This window comes from Mytilus californianus, unplaced genomic scaffold (genome assembly GCF_021869535.1).
Source record: "Mytilus californianus isolate M0D057914Y unplaced genomic scaffold, xbMytCali1.0.p SCAF_2, whole genome shotgun sequence".
Classification (NCBI taxonomy): Eukaryota; Metazoa; Mollusca; class Bivalvia; order Mytilida; family Mytilidae; genus Mytilus; species Mytilus californianus.
The window spans coordinates 137,145,431-137,159,953 of NW_026262668.1; the positions used below are offsets into that span (position 1 = coordinate 137,145,431).

A 14,523-nucleotide genomic window follows, 5' to 3' on the forward strand; every position below is an offset into this window, starting at 1 on the left:
AGTTCCCCTTAAACTGACCTAATCACAAACTTTAACAAATTGTTGACACTGCTGGATACAGTGCACCCAATTCTCATCTTCCCAACTTCAACTAGGGTTAACAAAACAATAAAAAAAAACAGCAAACAATTTTATTATTGAATACAAACAACAACCATGACAATACTTAGAAAAAACAAGAGGTTTACCTGACCCTGTATGGCTCACCTGGTGAAAAAGTCCCAGTCTGCTAGTGAGGACATTTAATTGAACACACAATTTATTTTAGTATTGCTGATCATTTTTGTAGATTAAACTTTTAAACTAGCTCCTCTAGTTTTTGAGATAACTGCCAAAAACTGGGAAAAAAGGTTGTCAGAGTTTATAATTTTTTTAAAGTAGATAGATCTTGCTGATCATTTTGCATTAATTGCTTTTAACGTAGCACATACATATTCAAAACAACAGCTAAAATATGTGAAAATCAGTCAAATTAGACATTTCCAGGGTAACAACAACAAAAATTGCCAGATTTTTCTCCAATTTCCAGGGTAGATGCATCTTGTCATGCTGATTATTTTTAGACTTACTTTTAAACTTAGCTCCTACAGTTTTAAAGATAACAGTCAAAAACTGTTCAAAAAATGAAAATAACGCTTTGTAAATTTTAATGTGTCAGAAGTGCTTTCTTGGATTTACCTTCATCAGGAATGCTCAAAGCCAAATATTTGGTAGCCAAGGATGTATAAGTACCAAAACAAGTGAAAAGCTGTATGACCAAAAGGGACCTTAAAATGATGGCCAAAATCTTAGGTCAAATTTCCCTGAGGGAGTTGTAACCTTAGTTTCTTAATAATTTATAAATTTATAAACTGACAATTTAAGAAATGTTTATTATAAATCATGTCAGTGCTTAGCACTGACTACTGAGCAGATGACACCCTCGTGAACTAAAAGTCCACCAGCAGTGGTATCAACCCAGTATTATCAAAAAAATAAAACTTTGTAAATTCTATGCATCTGAAGTGCTTTTCTGGATTTAACTTCATCAGGAACACTCAAAGCCTAATATAAATTCCTAAAAAAATCCAGGTGAAATAACTTAATATAGGATCTTTAGATTTTCTCAAAATTTTCAGGTAAAAAGAACTTGTAACGATAATCATATTTGCAATTATACTTTTAATCTTTAGTTTTTTAGCTGCAAGAACTGCAAAACATCATTTTAGATGCAATAACTCCAAAAAAGGACAGATGAAGCAGCCAATTTTGATTTTCAATCCATCGAGTGGTTTGTGGGAGAAGATTTTGAAATAAAAACGACAGACAATGGACAACAGACTCAAAGTGATGGCAATAGCTTACCTGGCCAGAAGGCCAAGGTGAGCTAAAAAAAACTACACAGTTCAGTATTGTGTAGTGACTGAATATCATTGAAGTCCCCAGTCTTCAATAGAAAGTCCAAGTTCTTAATTCCATGCTAATTAATGTGTAGAGTTTAATGTTCAAAGCAGTTCTCTCTCAAATTCAAGTGATCCACAAAAGTCATTAGTTCCACATGATTCCAAGTTCTTGCATTTTTTTCATTCGTTGTCGATTATCTTCTCTTTCCTACAAGTACAAAACAATTTTCTTTGTATTATATTTTTAAACATAAAAATTCCACAATTTATTTGATGCTTTTTTTTATGTCTATGCTTTGTCATATACTATCCCATAGGAGGATAATAAAATTATATATATATATAGTAGGACAATATCAATACATCATTCTGTCTCTGTCTCTGTAGAAGGTCTTCGAAGGAACGAACTGGTCAGGCTATGTGTCATAACCAGGCACTGTTTATAATGTATTTTGGCATTACCTACTTTCAATTTGTCTAAGTTTTTTTTCCACTAGTTCACATAATTAATAAGGCTTCAACTAACAAAAGCTCATCCATTAGAGCTATTGTGTTGAGAGACTTCCTTATGTTAGTATTATCTATATTACTTTAACAACAAGTAATTCATACTCAGGTATTTGATACAGGGCTCTAGAGTCTATTAAGCCAATAAAGAATTTCCCTGAACAGTTAAGTTGCACTCTTTATATTAAATCTTTTAATGACAAATCTCTTATTGCTAACAAGAGAGTTTAATGGCAACAGAATACTACAACATCAGCTATTGTCTTTAGTCATATCCTATTGTTGTTTATCAGCTGTTGTCTTTAGTCATATCTTATTGTTGTTTATCACCTGTTGTCTTTAGTCATATCCTATTGTTGTTTATCAGCTGTTGTCTTTAGTCATATCTTATTGTTGTTTATCAGATGTTGTCTTAAGTCATATCCTATTGTTGTTTATCAGCTGTTGTCTTTAGTCATATCCTATTGTTGTTTGTCAGCTGTTGTCTTCAGTCATATCCTATTGTTGTTTATCAGATGTTGTCTTAAGTCATATCCTATTGTTGTTTATCAGCTGTTGTCTTTAGTCATATCCTATTGTTGTTTATCAACTGTTGTCTTTAGTCATATCCTATTATTGTTTATCAACTGTTGTCTTCAGTCATATCCTATTATTGTTTATCAGCTGTTGTCTTTAGTCATATCCTATGTCAGATCTTTGATAGTGTATGTTAGAATTAATCAAAACCTGTTTTGGCATGTTGTATGACACTTTTTTTAAGACCATACATACGTTAACTTCTCTATATCTTTATTTACTGTCTCATTGTACTCAACATCTCCTTTTATTCATATAAAATAAGAATGTTTTCAGGTTCAGGAGCAAATAATTTATTCTGTTGCTGTCACTAAACACACCTATATGTAGCCTTCAGTGACATTCTGTTACTGTCACTAAACACACCTATATGTAGCCTTCAGTGACATTCTGTTACTGTCACTAAACACACCTATATGTAGCCTTCAATGACATTCTGTTGATGTCACTAAACACACCTATATGTAGCCTTCAGTGCATTCTGTTGATGTCACTAAACACACCTATATGTAGCCTTCAGTGACATTCTGTTACTGTCACTAAACACACCTATATGTAGCCTTCAGTGACATTCTGTTGATGTCACTAAACACACCTATATGTAGCCTTCAGTGACATTCTGTTACTATCACTAAACACACCTATATGTAGCCTTCAGTGACATTCTGTTACTGTCACTAAACACACCTATATGTAGCCTTCAGTGCATTCTGTTGATGTCACTAAACACACCTATATGTAGCCTTCAGTGACATTCTGTTACTATCATTAAACACACCTATATGTAGCCTTCAGTGACATTCTGTTGATGTCACTAAACACACCTATATGTAGCTTTCAGTAACAATTTTGTTAGGAGTGACAATAATTGTAGTCATGTAAGATAGAGTATTCCTTTAAGAGACAACAACTGTATTTCTGTAAGATAGCTGAGACAACAACTGCAGTCCTGTAAGGGGAGACAACAATTATGGTCCTGTATTTAGATAGAGTGTTCCTTTAAGAGGAGACAACAACTGTATTTCTGTAAGATAGCTGAGACAACAACTGTAGTCCTGTAAGGGGAGACAACAATTATGGTCCTGTATTAAGATAGAGTATTCCTTTAAGAGGAGACAACTGCAGTCCTGTAAGGGGAGACAAAAATTATGGTCCTGTATTAAGATAGTACATACATAAGTAAGTTCTGCCTGGAGTAGAAGAAGATGTTGTTTCTCCCCTGCTAACATATTTCTCTGGTAGCTCAAAAATGATCTGAAACAAATGAATTTTGTTCTTATCAAATGGAATTATCAAAAAAAATACTGTCTCATTTCATAAAACTAATGACAATTTTAAAAATTAACAAATATGACTGTATTGATAAACCAACTGCAATAAGACTGAACTCTCATTCTCAAATATAACAAACTATATTGATTTAAGTATCTACCATTTTCTGTACATTTTCGTGCTCCCTATAAAACAGACAACAGGTTTTGGGTCATTTAAGAGAGCTAACATTTTCGCAGCTGAGATCTTGCTAGATTAAATTAATGGATTAACATGTCTTATAGACAATCATTAGTTCAGATTAGCAAATTAAATTATTCTCACATTATTAGCTTGCAGCAAGGTGGTAGGTTTTAGCTCCATAATGCTAATAAAACAAAGTGCTTTTCTATAATCTTACATCCTTTGATGATTTTATTATTCAAACATTAGCCTGATGTTTTCATTAAGATTTTAAACATTTAAAGATTGCACAAGGTTTGTCAAATGAGATCAACTGAGTATTCAATACTGTATAATTTTTTTAAACATTTTCGAAATATTTATGGATGATGGTAATAGATAACTTAGAAAAATGGAAGAAGAAGAAACAAGGACTGTTCATGTTTGTTACCTAACCTAAATGTAAGGGCACTTTTATCCATTCACTTAATGTAGCCAGTAAATGTAAGGGCACTTTTATCCATTCACTTAATGTAGCCAGTAAATGTAAGGTACTTTTATCCATTCACTTAATGTAGCCAGTAAATGTAAGGGCACTTTTATCCATTCACTTAATGTAGCCAGTAAATGTAAGGGCACTTTTATCCATTCACTCAATGTAGCGAGTAAATGTAAGGGCACTTTTATCCATTCACTTAATGTAGCCAGTAAATGTAAAATGAAATAATAAAACAAGATTACTTACACAAGGATAAGAAAGAGAGGAATGAGAACTGAATCAGACAATAGCCATTGTAGGATCTCCTTTACTATATCTAGGTTTAGTTGTCTTTTGAACTTTCCATAGGCTTCTGTTGGTTTCTTGTCACTGAATGGACCACAATATTTCCCAGGGACTGAAGTCTGGCCAAGCTGTATAACTTGGTGACTAAAAGAGGAATATTTAAACGATATTAATTAGTACAACAATATAACCTATAGACTCTAATTAAGAATCATTTGCTATTAACATTCATTATGTTTTATATGAAGAGAGAAAGCATGAAATTCTTTACAATGTTATTAAGCAAAGGCAACATATAATAGCCTCATATGGGTTATACAGAACATAATCTCTGGTTTTCAATTACCTGGCAGTACTTCTCTAACCTTGTTTTATTGAATGAACCTTTACAAACATTTTCAACCAGGAATTTCAACTAGATTAACAATAAGCAGTATCACAAGGATTGGATTTAAAACATATATACACTACAATAAACAGCAAAGTTGTCAGCAGCAATGTATATTACATTTCAAACAGCATAAATACTCAAATGAGCTGCAGCTTTCAGAAGGAATACATTATTATCTCACTTACATTCTAACACTAAAACAAGTAAAAGCTTTTCAAAAAGCTTGTTTGATATAAGCAACAATTCTTGTGTAATACTGTAAGTTTAAATGAGTCATAGAAAGCATGCAGTAATATGTTTATGAAAATAATATTTTAATTGTTTGATCTGTTCAACATACAAATAAATCATTTTTTTTATTTGATTACACCTCCTACTTTGATCAAGCAAAATGAATGAACAACAGAGGAAGGTTTGTATGTAGTCATTATACATGCAAACTGAATCGACTTCTCTTTACTGTTTCCAAGTGAGTGAAGGTCTGTAGAGTTTGTGAGTTTGTGAGTTTTAAGTTTTGGAAAAATTGAAAACCCTAATTATCTTCACTGGAATATTGCAATTAACTTTTCCTATAAAATATTTATTTCTTTAAATATTGAACAAGTGCAGATTAAATATATACAACTGTCCTTGTAAGACTTTCTAAGAATTTTGGGTAGCTTTTTTCCAAAGCTAATACTTTTTTTTCTTTTTTCTGCAATATGTATAACAGTACTGTTTATTTTCAATCAAATATTTGATTCCAAATTATTGTTATTTCACCAGCAATACAATCAATGGAGCATTTAAAGTAATGACAGAAATCAAACAAGACACTCTTTTACACATGACTGATAAAAACTGAGTTTTTACTATGCTGGAATTTTTTAGGTCAGGCAATCAACAGCAGAAATATAAGCAAAAATGTATTATCTCCCTTACCTTCCAACAACTACAGATACAGGTGCTATAATAACCACAAGAGTTGTCAGCAGGAATCCCATAATTAATGCTGTGTTACGAGACTGGTTCCATCTCTTGATGGGTGGTTTACATGTATATTTAATTATGGCATAATTCAGGAAAAAGAAGACCAGACTAGACAAGGCACCCAACAGTGGCATCACAGGGCAAGCTATAGTTCCTACCTGTAATGTAAGTTACAGAAGACAGCTTATAATGAGATTATCAAGCTAAAATATTTACATGAAAAAGAATTATCTGAATATAAACAACAGATGCCTGAATCAGTCATCCCATAATCATTTATCATTTTATATTGATACAATATGTGATATTATTCTATTAAAAAGGATATGATGGAGAAATGAGGTTTACACCAATGAGACAGCAACCCAATGAAGTTCAAGAGATTTCAAGATTCATGTTTTTACTTCTATGTTCTATGATATTTTCATTGTAAACAAACACATGTGCAGTCGTGTTGATGGATAATTCCGTAAAATATACCACTGTTAAAACGCTTTAGATTGGACAAAACCTTTGGGGAATCCCAAAATAAACTGATGAAATTCAGTTTATTATTTTCTTTAAAAGTTAATTGTTTGCATTAAATTATGTTGACTTTTACATGTGTTAGTGTTTGCGGAATGTGATTGGATCAATGGCAGATGAATGGGCTTCATTCTTTGAAAAGGGATGACGAAAGTGAAGAATTGGAATGATTTACACAATCCGATATTGACGAAAGCGAAGTTAGAAGTATAGGGATTGATATTAGTTTGTCAGAACTGGATAGAGTCTTCCAAGGATGAAGAACCCAAACTGGATAATAAAACATGGACAAATAATTTTAATAAGTCCCCACCTTTCATTTCCATTTGGGGCAGCTTTTCAGAATCGTAGAATGCATGTTTTATTTTTTTAATTCTATACATTAATTACTGGTTAATTAAACATTTTATTGGAGTATCTCACTGCAAATTATCTCTGGTAGTTAATCTAAGGTGCCTGTGGTAGATAAGAAGTTAATGAAATAACTCCAGTAAACAGTCATCCAATAGTTTCTATCATATAGGCATTTTTTTAGGTCTGGTACTGGTGATCATTATTGTTGTTTAAAGTTTCTACTAATCTATAATACTTTTGAAGAAGATAGTCAAAAACTCAAAAATGAATAAAAAAATAGTTGTATAAAAACAATAACTCTAATCAAGAGACATTCAGTGGTTTTGAACATACTGGACTATTACCTGATGTTCATGGTGTTCGTTTGTTGATGTGGTTCATAAGTGTTTCTCGTTTCTCGTTTTTTATATATACTGACCGACTTTAGAAACGCAACACTAGATTATTCTTTTTAATTCCCATTTTCAAATATTTATTTTTTTATAAACAAACTTATGAACAGAAATTTCTTTCATTACTTCATTGTTTAAAAAAAATTGGCAGTTCGAAAGTTGAATTTATTACGTCATTTTCAATGTTCAAATCATGTGGTATACACTGAAACCCTGGTTTTACCCTTACCAATGAACGTGTCACCGTAAAAAACAATGACTGCCTGTAACAAACACCAAAATGATTGTCAGAATGGTCAACCAACTGTTATCGGTAGGTTTTTGGTACTTTTTTGCACAGTCCGATTTTGACGTTATTCCATCCATTACAATGGGTTTTGGCAATTATACGGTTGAAACTTTAGGGCTTTAAATGTTTTTATGCAGTCGATTCTTTGGCAGTTCAGTTTATGGGAAACATTTATGGCATGAATCTGTGCGCAATGGCATTCGGCAATTTGATTAGCAGTTGACGTTGCGGCCGTAAACATGTCTTGCAAATGACGTTGCGTAATCAAGTTCTATTGACGTTGCATAGTCACTACATGTTGATCTGGTCATTGATGGTCTTCACAAAATCCCGTCTACCGGTATCATTGTCGGAAGGACAGTATGACGAGTTTCTGACGTCAAATTGTCTGGTTGCAGCACGTTCACGTTTTCCTGTTTGCAGTATTCTTATGGGCTGATTCTGTTTTTTAGTCATGGCAATATAGAGATGCAACATTTTGTTACTGATTAAGTGTGGCCAAGGATTGAAAGAACTGTTTCACAAAGAAAAAAAAATGAAAAAATCTTTTATGGGTTCCAAATTTCGCTTTCAGAAATTCGTGCGACTTCAATAATCCGGTATGTTCAATAACCACAGGTAAGTCAGATGTTGATTTTTTCTAAAGATAAAGAAGTATGGTAAGCTTGAATAGTAGTTGTATGAGAATCAAACTTCATTTAGTAGAGAAAATCTACAAAATGAGTGTTGCGTTTTTTAAAGTCAGTCAGTATAGATTAGACCGTTGGTTTTCCTGTTTGAATGGTTTTACATTAGTCATTTTTGGGGCCCTTTATAGCTTGCTGTTCGGTGTGAGCCAAGGCTCCGTGTTGAAGGCCGTACTTTGACCTATAATGGTTTACTTTTACAAATTGTGACTTGGATGGAGAGTTGTCTCATTGGCACTCATACCACATCTTCTTATATCTATTTGTAGGTTTTATATTGTAGATCATTTTTGTTGTTTAGTTTCTACTGATCTATTACAGCATTCAAGATAATAGGCAAAACCACGTAAATTGGCCTAAAATTTCAGTTAAGGGCAGTAACTGTTAAGAGGAAAATTTTGGTGGAAATGGGAAGGAGGTAAATTTTAACATTCTGAGCATTTTTGCCCCATCAGATTTTCTCTATCTATCAATATGGATTTCAAAACATTCGACAACTAATGCATTTAAGCCTTATGTTCTATCTTTAGCCACATGGCCATGTTGGTTGATAGGAACAAAAAGTAATAACTTAATACTAGATACCCTAAAGATGATTCAGTTTAAGTTTGGTTGAAATTGATCAAGTGATTTCAAAGAATTTTTCAAAGAATTTTTTTTTTTTTTTTTTAAAGTTTATGAAGATGACAATAATATTATTATATAGAGGGCATGTAAATAAGAAATGAGCTTCATCTTTAACTGTGTTGAGTGAGCAAAACTTGCATATTCTATCGTGATGAGGTATTACAACCAATTTTCCTAGACTATCCATAATTCTCTCCTAACGACCTCTCTCTATTCTGAGAATATGGTTACTTTAATAGTTATTTAGTCTAAATCTACAATGTGAATCTTTTCTGTTGGTTTTTGATATTAACAAAATTTTCAAAATCATAGTTGAGTTTGAAATTAAAATAGGTTTTTAATTTGCTGTGCTCACCATGAGACATGGAATCTCTTATAGTTTTCCAATGCTTTATAAAATTTGAGGCATTATTTTAGCAACCTCTTAATTTTTTTTCGCTATATTTTTGGCAAACAGAGAGATCAAAATTTAATTTCTTGCTGAAGAATTTAATTGTACTATACCAGGAATTGGTTGTAACTACCTCTCCTGTCTGATATTCATTGAAAGCTGATGTCTATAGTTTTGTGAGTTTACAAGGTGGTGCCAATACATAAACATGTGGGTAACAATATCAATATAAAGAGGGAATCTTCCTAGTTCTGATAAAATTATTTTGTAACACTAAGAATGTATTTACAAAATTCAATATTTAGCTTCTCTTGCTCCCAACCTTTTTCTTTATCAAATAAGGACATGTATTTCCTTTTTTGGGACAGATTTATCATTCCCCAATTTTGATCATATGATCAAAAATATGTAAAATGGTTAGGATAGATGGCACTGCTGATTTTATACTCTTATGAAATTTAAAACTAACTTTGAGTCACTTTTCATGCATTATTTTTTGGCTTCATTGGACTTGCCATTGTTACGCATGACCAGCCCAAGATATATATAAGATTTAACAATATACCCAGACTAATCCCTGTCTGTAGATCAAAACCAATACAGCTGATGAAATATTAAACTCTGATTTCTCTTTGGTCCATTTATACTTTGCTATACTGATCACAGTACTTACAACCGCCTGAAAAGTAAACACAGAACATACAAATCAAATAATGGCAAATATTACTATAACAAAGAGTGCACACGCTGAAATGTCTCGCCTTCTTTACTAATCATTGATATTATGTTGATAGTCCTAAATATAAAGCTTTATTACAACTGTCACATAAACTTAACATTAACCAAGTAAACTAAACATTGACCAATGAACCATGAAAATGAGGTCAAGGTCAGATGAACCATGCTAGGCAGGCATGTACAGCTAACAATTCTTCCATACAACAAATATAGTTGACCTATTGCTTATAGTTTAAGAAAAACAGACGAAAACACAAAAACTTAACACTGAGCAATGAACCTTGAAAATGAGGTCAAGGTCAAATAAAACCTGCGTGACTGACATATAGATCATAAAATATTTCCATACACCAAATATAGTTGAACTATTGCATATAGTATTAGAAAAAAAGACCAAAACTCAAAAACTTAACTTTGACCACTGAACCATGAAAATGAGGTCAAGGTAAGATGACACCTGCCAGCTAGACATGTACACCTTACAATCATTCCATACACCAAATATAGCTGACCTATTGCATGCAGTATTAGAAAAAAAGACCAAAACTCAAAAACTTAACTTTGACCACTGAACCATGAAAATGAGGTCAAGGTCAGATGACACCTGCCAGCTAGACATGTACACCTTACAATCATTCCATACACCAAATATAGTAGACCTATTGCATACAGTATAAGAAAAACAGACCAAAACACAAAAACTTAACTATAACCACTGAACCATGAAAATGAGGTCAAGGTCAGATGACACCTGCCAGTTGGACATGTACACCTTACAGTCCGTCCATACACCGAATATACTAGACCTATTGCTTATAGTATCTGAGATATGGACTTGACCACGAAAACTTAACCTTGTTCACTGATCCATGAAATGAGGTCGAGGTCAAGTGAAAACTGTCTGACGGGCATGAGGACCTTGCAAGGTACGCACATACCAAATATAGTTATCCTATTACTTATAATAAGAGAGAATTTAACATTACAAAAAATCTGAACTTTTTTTTCAAGTAGTCACTGAACCATGAAAATGAGGTCAAAGACATTGGACATGTGACTGACGGAAACTTCGTAACATGAGGCATCCATATACAAAGTATGAAGCATCCAGGTCTTCCATCTTCTAAAATATAAAGCTTTTAAGAAGTTAGCTAACGCCGCCGCCGCCGGATCGCTATCCCTATGTCGAGCTTTCTGCGACAAAAGTCGCAGGCTCGACAAAAAACAAACTAGAGCCCCCCAAACCTGAATCTCTCCCCTGGCAAAACAATGCCAACATAGCTGAGGAGAGTGTTAAATAACTACTAAATGTAGGAACATACTAATCTGGACTGGTTTTTTGTTTTGCCTGCTAGAGATAATCTGAACTTCTCATAAGGACTTAAGTAATTTTACTCTTCCCAAATATATAAATAAGATGTGATTGGATTGCCAATCAAACAACTCTCCACCAGCAACTATAGGTCATAGTATGACCTTCAACAATGATCAAAACCCATACTTAGTTTGAATCTATTTCACTGCATCTGTTCTCAATATAAAATCTACATCTTATTTCCCTTGGTGTTTCAAAGTAAACTTTGACTTCTGCTGACAGCCACTTTGAATTCCCAGTTGCCACCAAAGAAACTCCTCTTTTTAAGAACCTTTAAAAGAATTAAAGTTTAATTCCCTTTGATTGAATGGTTCTGGGGAAGATGTTTTTCAAATCCCAGCCAATCAGAAGCTATAATAGGCCAAGATGGCTACATTTGTTGGCTAATCAACATCAAACAAACATTTGAAAAGACTTTAAAAAGGATATTTTAGCAAAGTTTTTTTCCAATTTTATCATATGATGTCTCAAGAAAAAGACAAGCCCATGCCAAATTGATACCTCGTTTGTCAATGTCCCCAAAAAAGAAATTTTGTTTTCCCTTTAAACCCCTGTCCCATGCGGTTTTGCCCTTGTCCTTTTTTGACAGTAGGAGTCAGACAAACAAAAAAATTGATTTGGTGTGGCCTAAATGATATGTTTACTGATGTATAACAAACACCATGTAGTAGCAATAACTCACATGGTCTACTGTATGTAAACCATAAAAAAAAGTATAAATTATTGTGCATGATATGTCTTATGTATGTATTTTGTGTTTATTGAAGTATCTGTGGATTCTAAAAGCTTGTACTGTTTTGCATATTTTATTAATTTAAATAAAGCTTTTGATTTGATGATTTGATTGATTGAATTTGATAAACCTTTCTACATTTAGTCCCATGATATCAGCAATTCCTTTTTACTTTTTTTTTCATATTTGAATTAAATAAACAAAATTTCTGATTGTTGTTGATTGAGTCATTTTTATATAGCACCATACTGCAGCAAGATAAAAGTTAAATATACAGTAATTACTTACATGCACAATTGTATCCATAATAACCAGCTTGTAAAATTCCTGTCCAATCACAGTCCCTGTACACCCTCCTGTTAGCTGTAAAATAATTCATTAAATGATGTTATTGTGTTTAAGTTATGACACTAATGTCAAAACAACAAAATCTGTGCATACTATGTGGTGATGTTACACTATTGTTTCAGATAAGGGTGAAGGTTTGGTACCAATAAAAACATTTAAACCAACTGCAATTGTTTGCTCCTGTCCTAAGTCAGGAATCTGATGTTCAGTAGTTGTTGTTTGTTGATGTGGTTCATAAGTGTCTCTTGTTTCTCGTTTTTAATATAGATTAGACCATTGGTTTTTCTGTTTGAACGGTTTTACACTAGTAATTTTTGGGGCCCTTTATAGCTTGCTGTTCGGTGTGAGCCAAGGCTCCGTGTTGAAGGCCGTACTTTGACCTATAATGGTTTACTTTTATACATTGTGACTTGGATGGAGAGTTGTCTCATTGGCACTCATACCACATCTTCTTTTATCTATATACAATACATTTAATTGCTTTGAGAAAATTTCCAGGAAGTACAATTTTAATTTTTTTCACTGTTATCAATTTCTGCAACACCATTAAATTTGTACATTTGTTTAAATTTAAGAAACATTTGACATAATCATGTAAAGATGATAAAAATAATTGATTGTTGCTTGCTTAATGTCCAGTGGCAAATATTTCATGCAAATTCTGGACGAGAAACTATTAGCAATAAATATACTAGGTTGGTTATGCATGATGGGACGACAGGGATTAAGGGCGGCTAGTTTGGACTGCCATTAGGAAACAATGGTATGTTGGATAGGGACAGAAACTTTGCCTTGCACCTATAGAGTTCTCAAAGAGTTGTTGCAAGGATTCTTGAATGTGCAGAGTGACTCTCACTACAAAAGGCATCATGTTTAACATAAAATAAGGAGATGTCGTATGATTGCAAATGAGACAATTATCCAACATCCCAATTATGACTGCTGAGAACTGTACAGTCCAATTGAAGCCCCTCTTTGGCAAGGGATTTACCTCTGTATGAAAGAAGACCAATAAATGACCATATTTCTATACCCCAGTCAACCCTTTGGGTCAGGTAAAGATGACTTTACCATCTGTATCTAATGCTTCAGATATAACTTACTTCTGTAGAGTTTTATTAGAGTGTGATAACAAGAGCGAAAAAGTACTGTAAGCCATTCTAAGGATAAAGATTCTTGACAGCGTAATACTCAGCTCTCTACCCACTCACATAATGTACTATAAGATATAACTTACTTCTCTAGATCTTATGTAAGAATGTGACAATAAGAGTGAACAAGTAAGCCATTCTTAGGATAAAGATTCTTGACAGTGTAATAAGCAGCTCTCTCCCAAATCATATAATGTTCTATAAGATATAACTTACTTCTGTAGATCTTATGTAGAGTGATCTAGAGTGTGACAATAAGAGCAAACAAGTAAGCCATTCTTAGGATAAAGATTCTTCACAGCGTAATACTCAGCTCTCTCCCCACTCACATAATATTCTATCAGATATAACTTACTTCTGTAGAGTTTTTGTAGAGTGTAACAATAAGAGCAAACAAGTTAGCCATTCTAAGGATAAAGATTCTTGACAGTGTAATAAGCAGCTCTTTTTTCCCACTGGAATAATGTTCTATTTTAGCTGGTAACTGAAATAAAAATATATGCAAGAGGCATTTCAATTAATGAAGCTTCCTTCTCCCATGCAATAAAAAAAAGAGAGTGTCTTATTCAGATTCTTAAATAATATAATATGATATAAAATAAGATGTTTTATGATTGCCAATTAGACAACTCTCAACAAGTGACCAAATGACGTAGAAGTTTACAATTATAGGTCACTATACAGCCTTCAACAATGAGCAAAACCAATACTGCACTGTAAGCTATAAAAAGCCCAGAAATGACAAATGTAAAACAATTCAATGGAGAAAACTAAGGAATGTTTGTACAAAACAATTAACGAAAAACAAGATATATGACAGCAACAAACGACCGCCACTAAATTACAGGCTCCTGGCTTATAAAGCAAAGAA

The 14,523-nt window shown here is 33.0% G+C and overlaps 1 protein-coding gene across 1 annotated transcript in view; it reads right to left on the reverse strand.

Moving 5' to 3' along the window:
* Window positions 1–1,216: 1,216 nt before the first annotated feature.
* The window catches only part of LOC127727839 (transmembrane channel-like protein 7), a 28,739-nt gene continuing 15,432 nt past the window's right edge, over window positions 1,217–14,523 (reverse strand). Inside the window, exons 8-14 of the mRNA XM_052234952.1 lie at window positions 14,008–14,136; window positions 12,442–12,516; window positions 9,873–9,986; window positions 5,996–6,201; window positions 4,645–4,827; window positions 3,641–3,719; window positions 1,217–1,590 (exon numbers count right to left, since the gene is read on the reverse strand). Coding sequence (XP_052090912.1) covers window positions 1,528–1,590; window positions 3,641–3,719; window positions 4,645–4,827; window positions 5,996–6,201; window positions 9,873–9,986; window positions 12,442–12,516; window positions 14,008–14,136 — 849 coding nt within the window. The 3' untranslated portion in view covers window positions 1,217–1,527. The remainder of the gene's footprint in view (window positions 1,591–3,640; window positions 3,720–4,644; window positions 4,828–5,995; window positions 6,202–9,872; window positions 9,987–12,441; window positions 12,517–14,007; window positions 14,137–14,523) is intronic.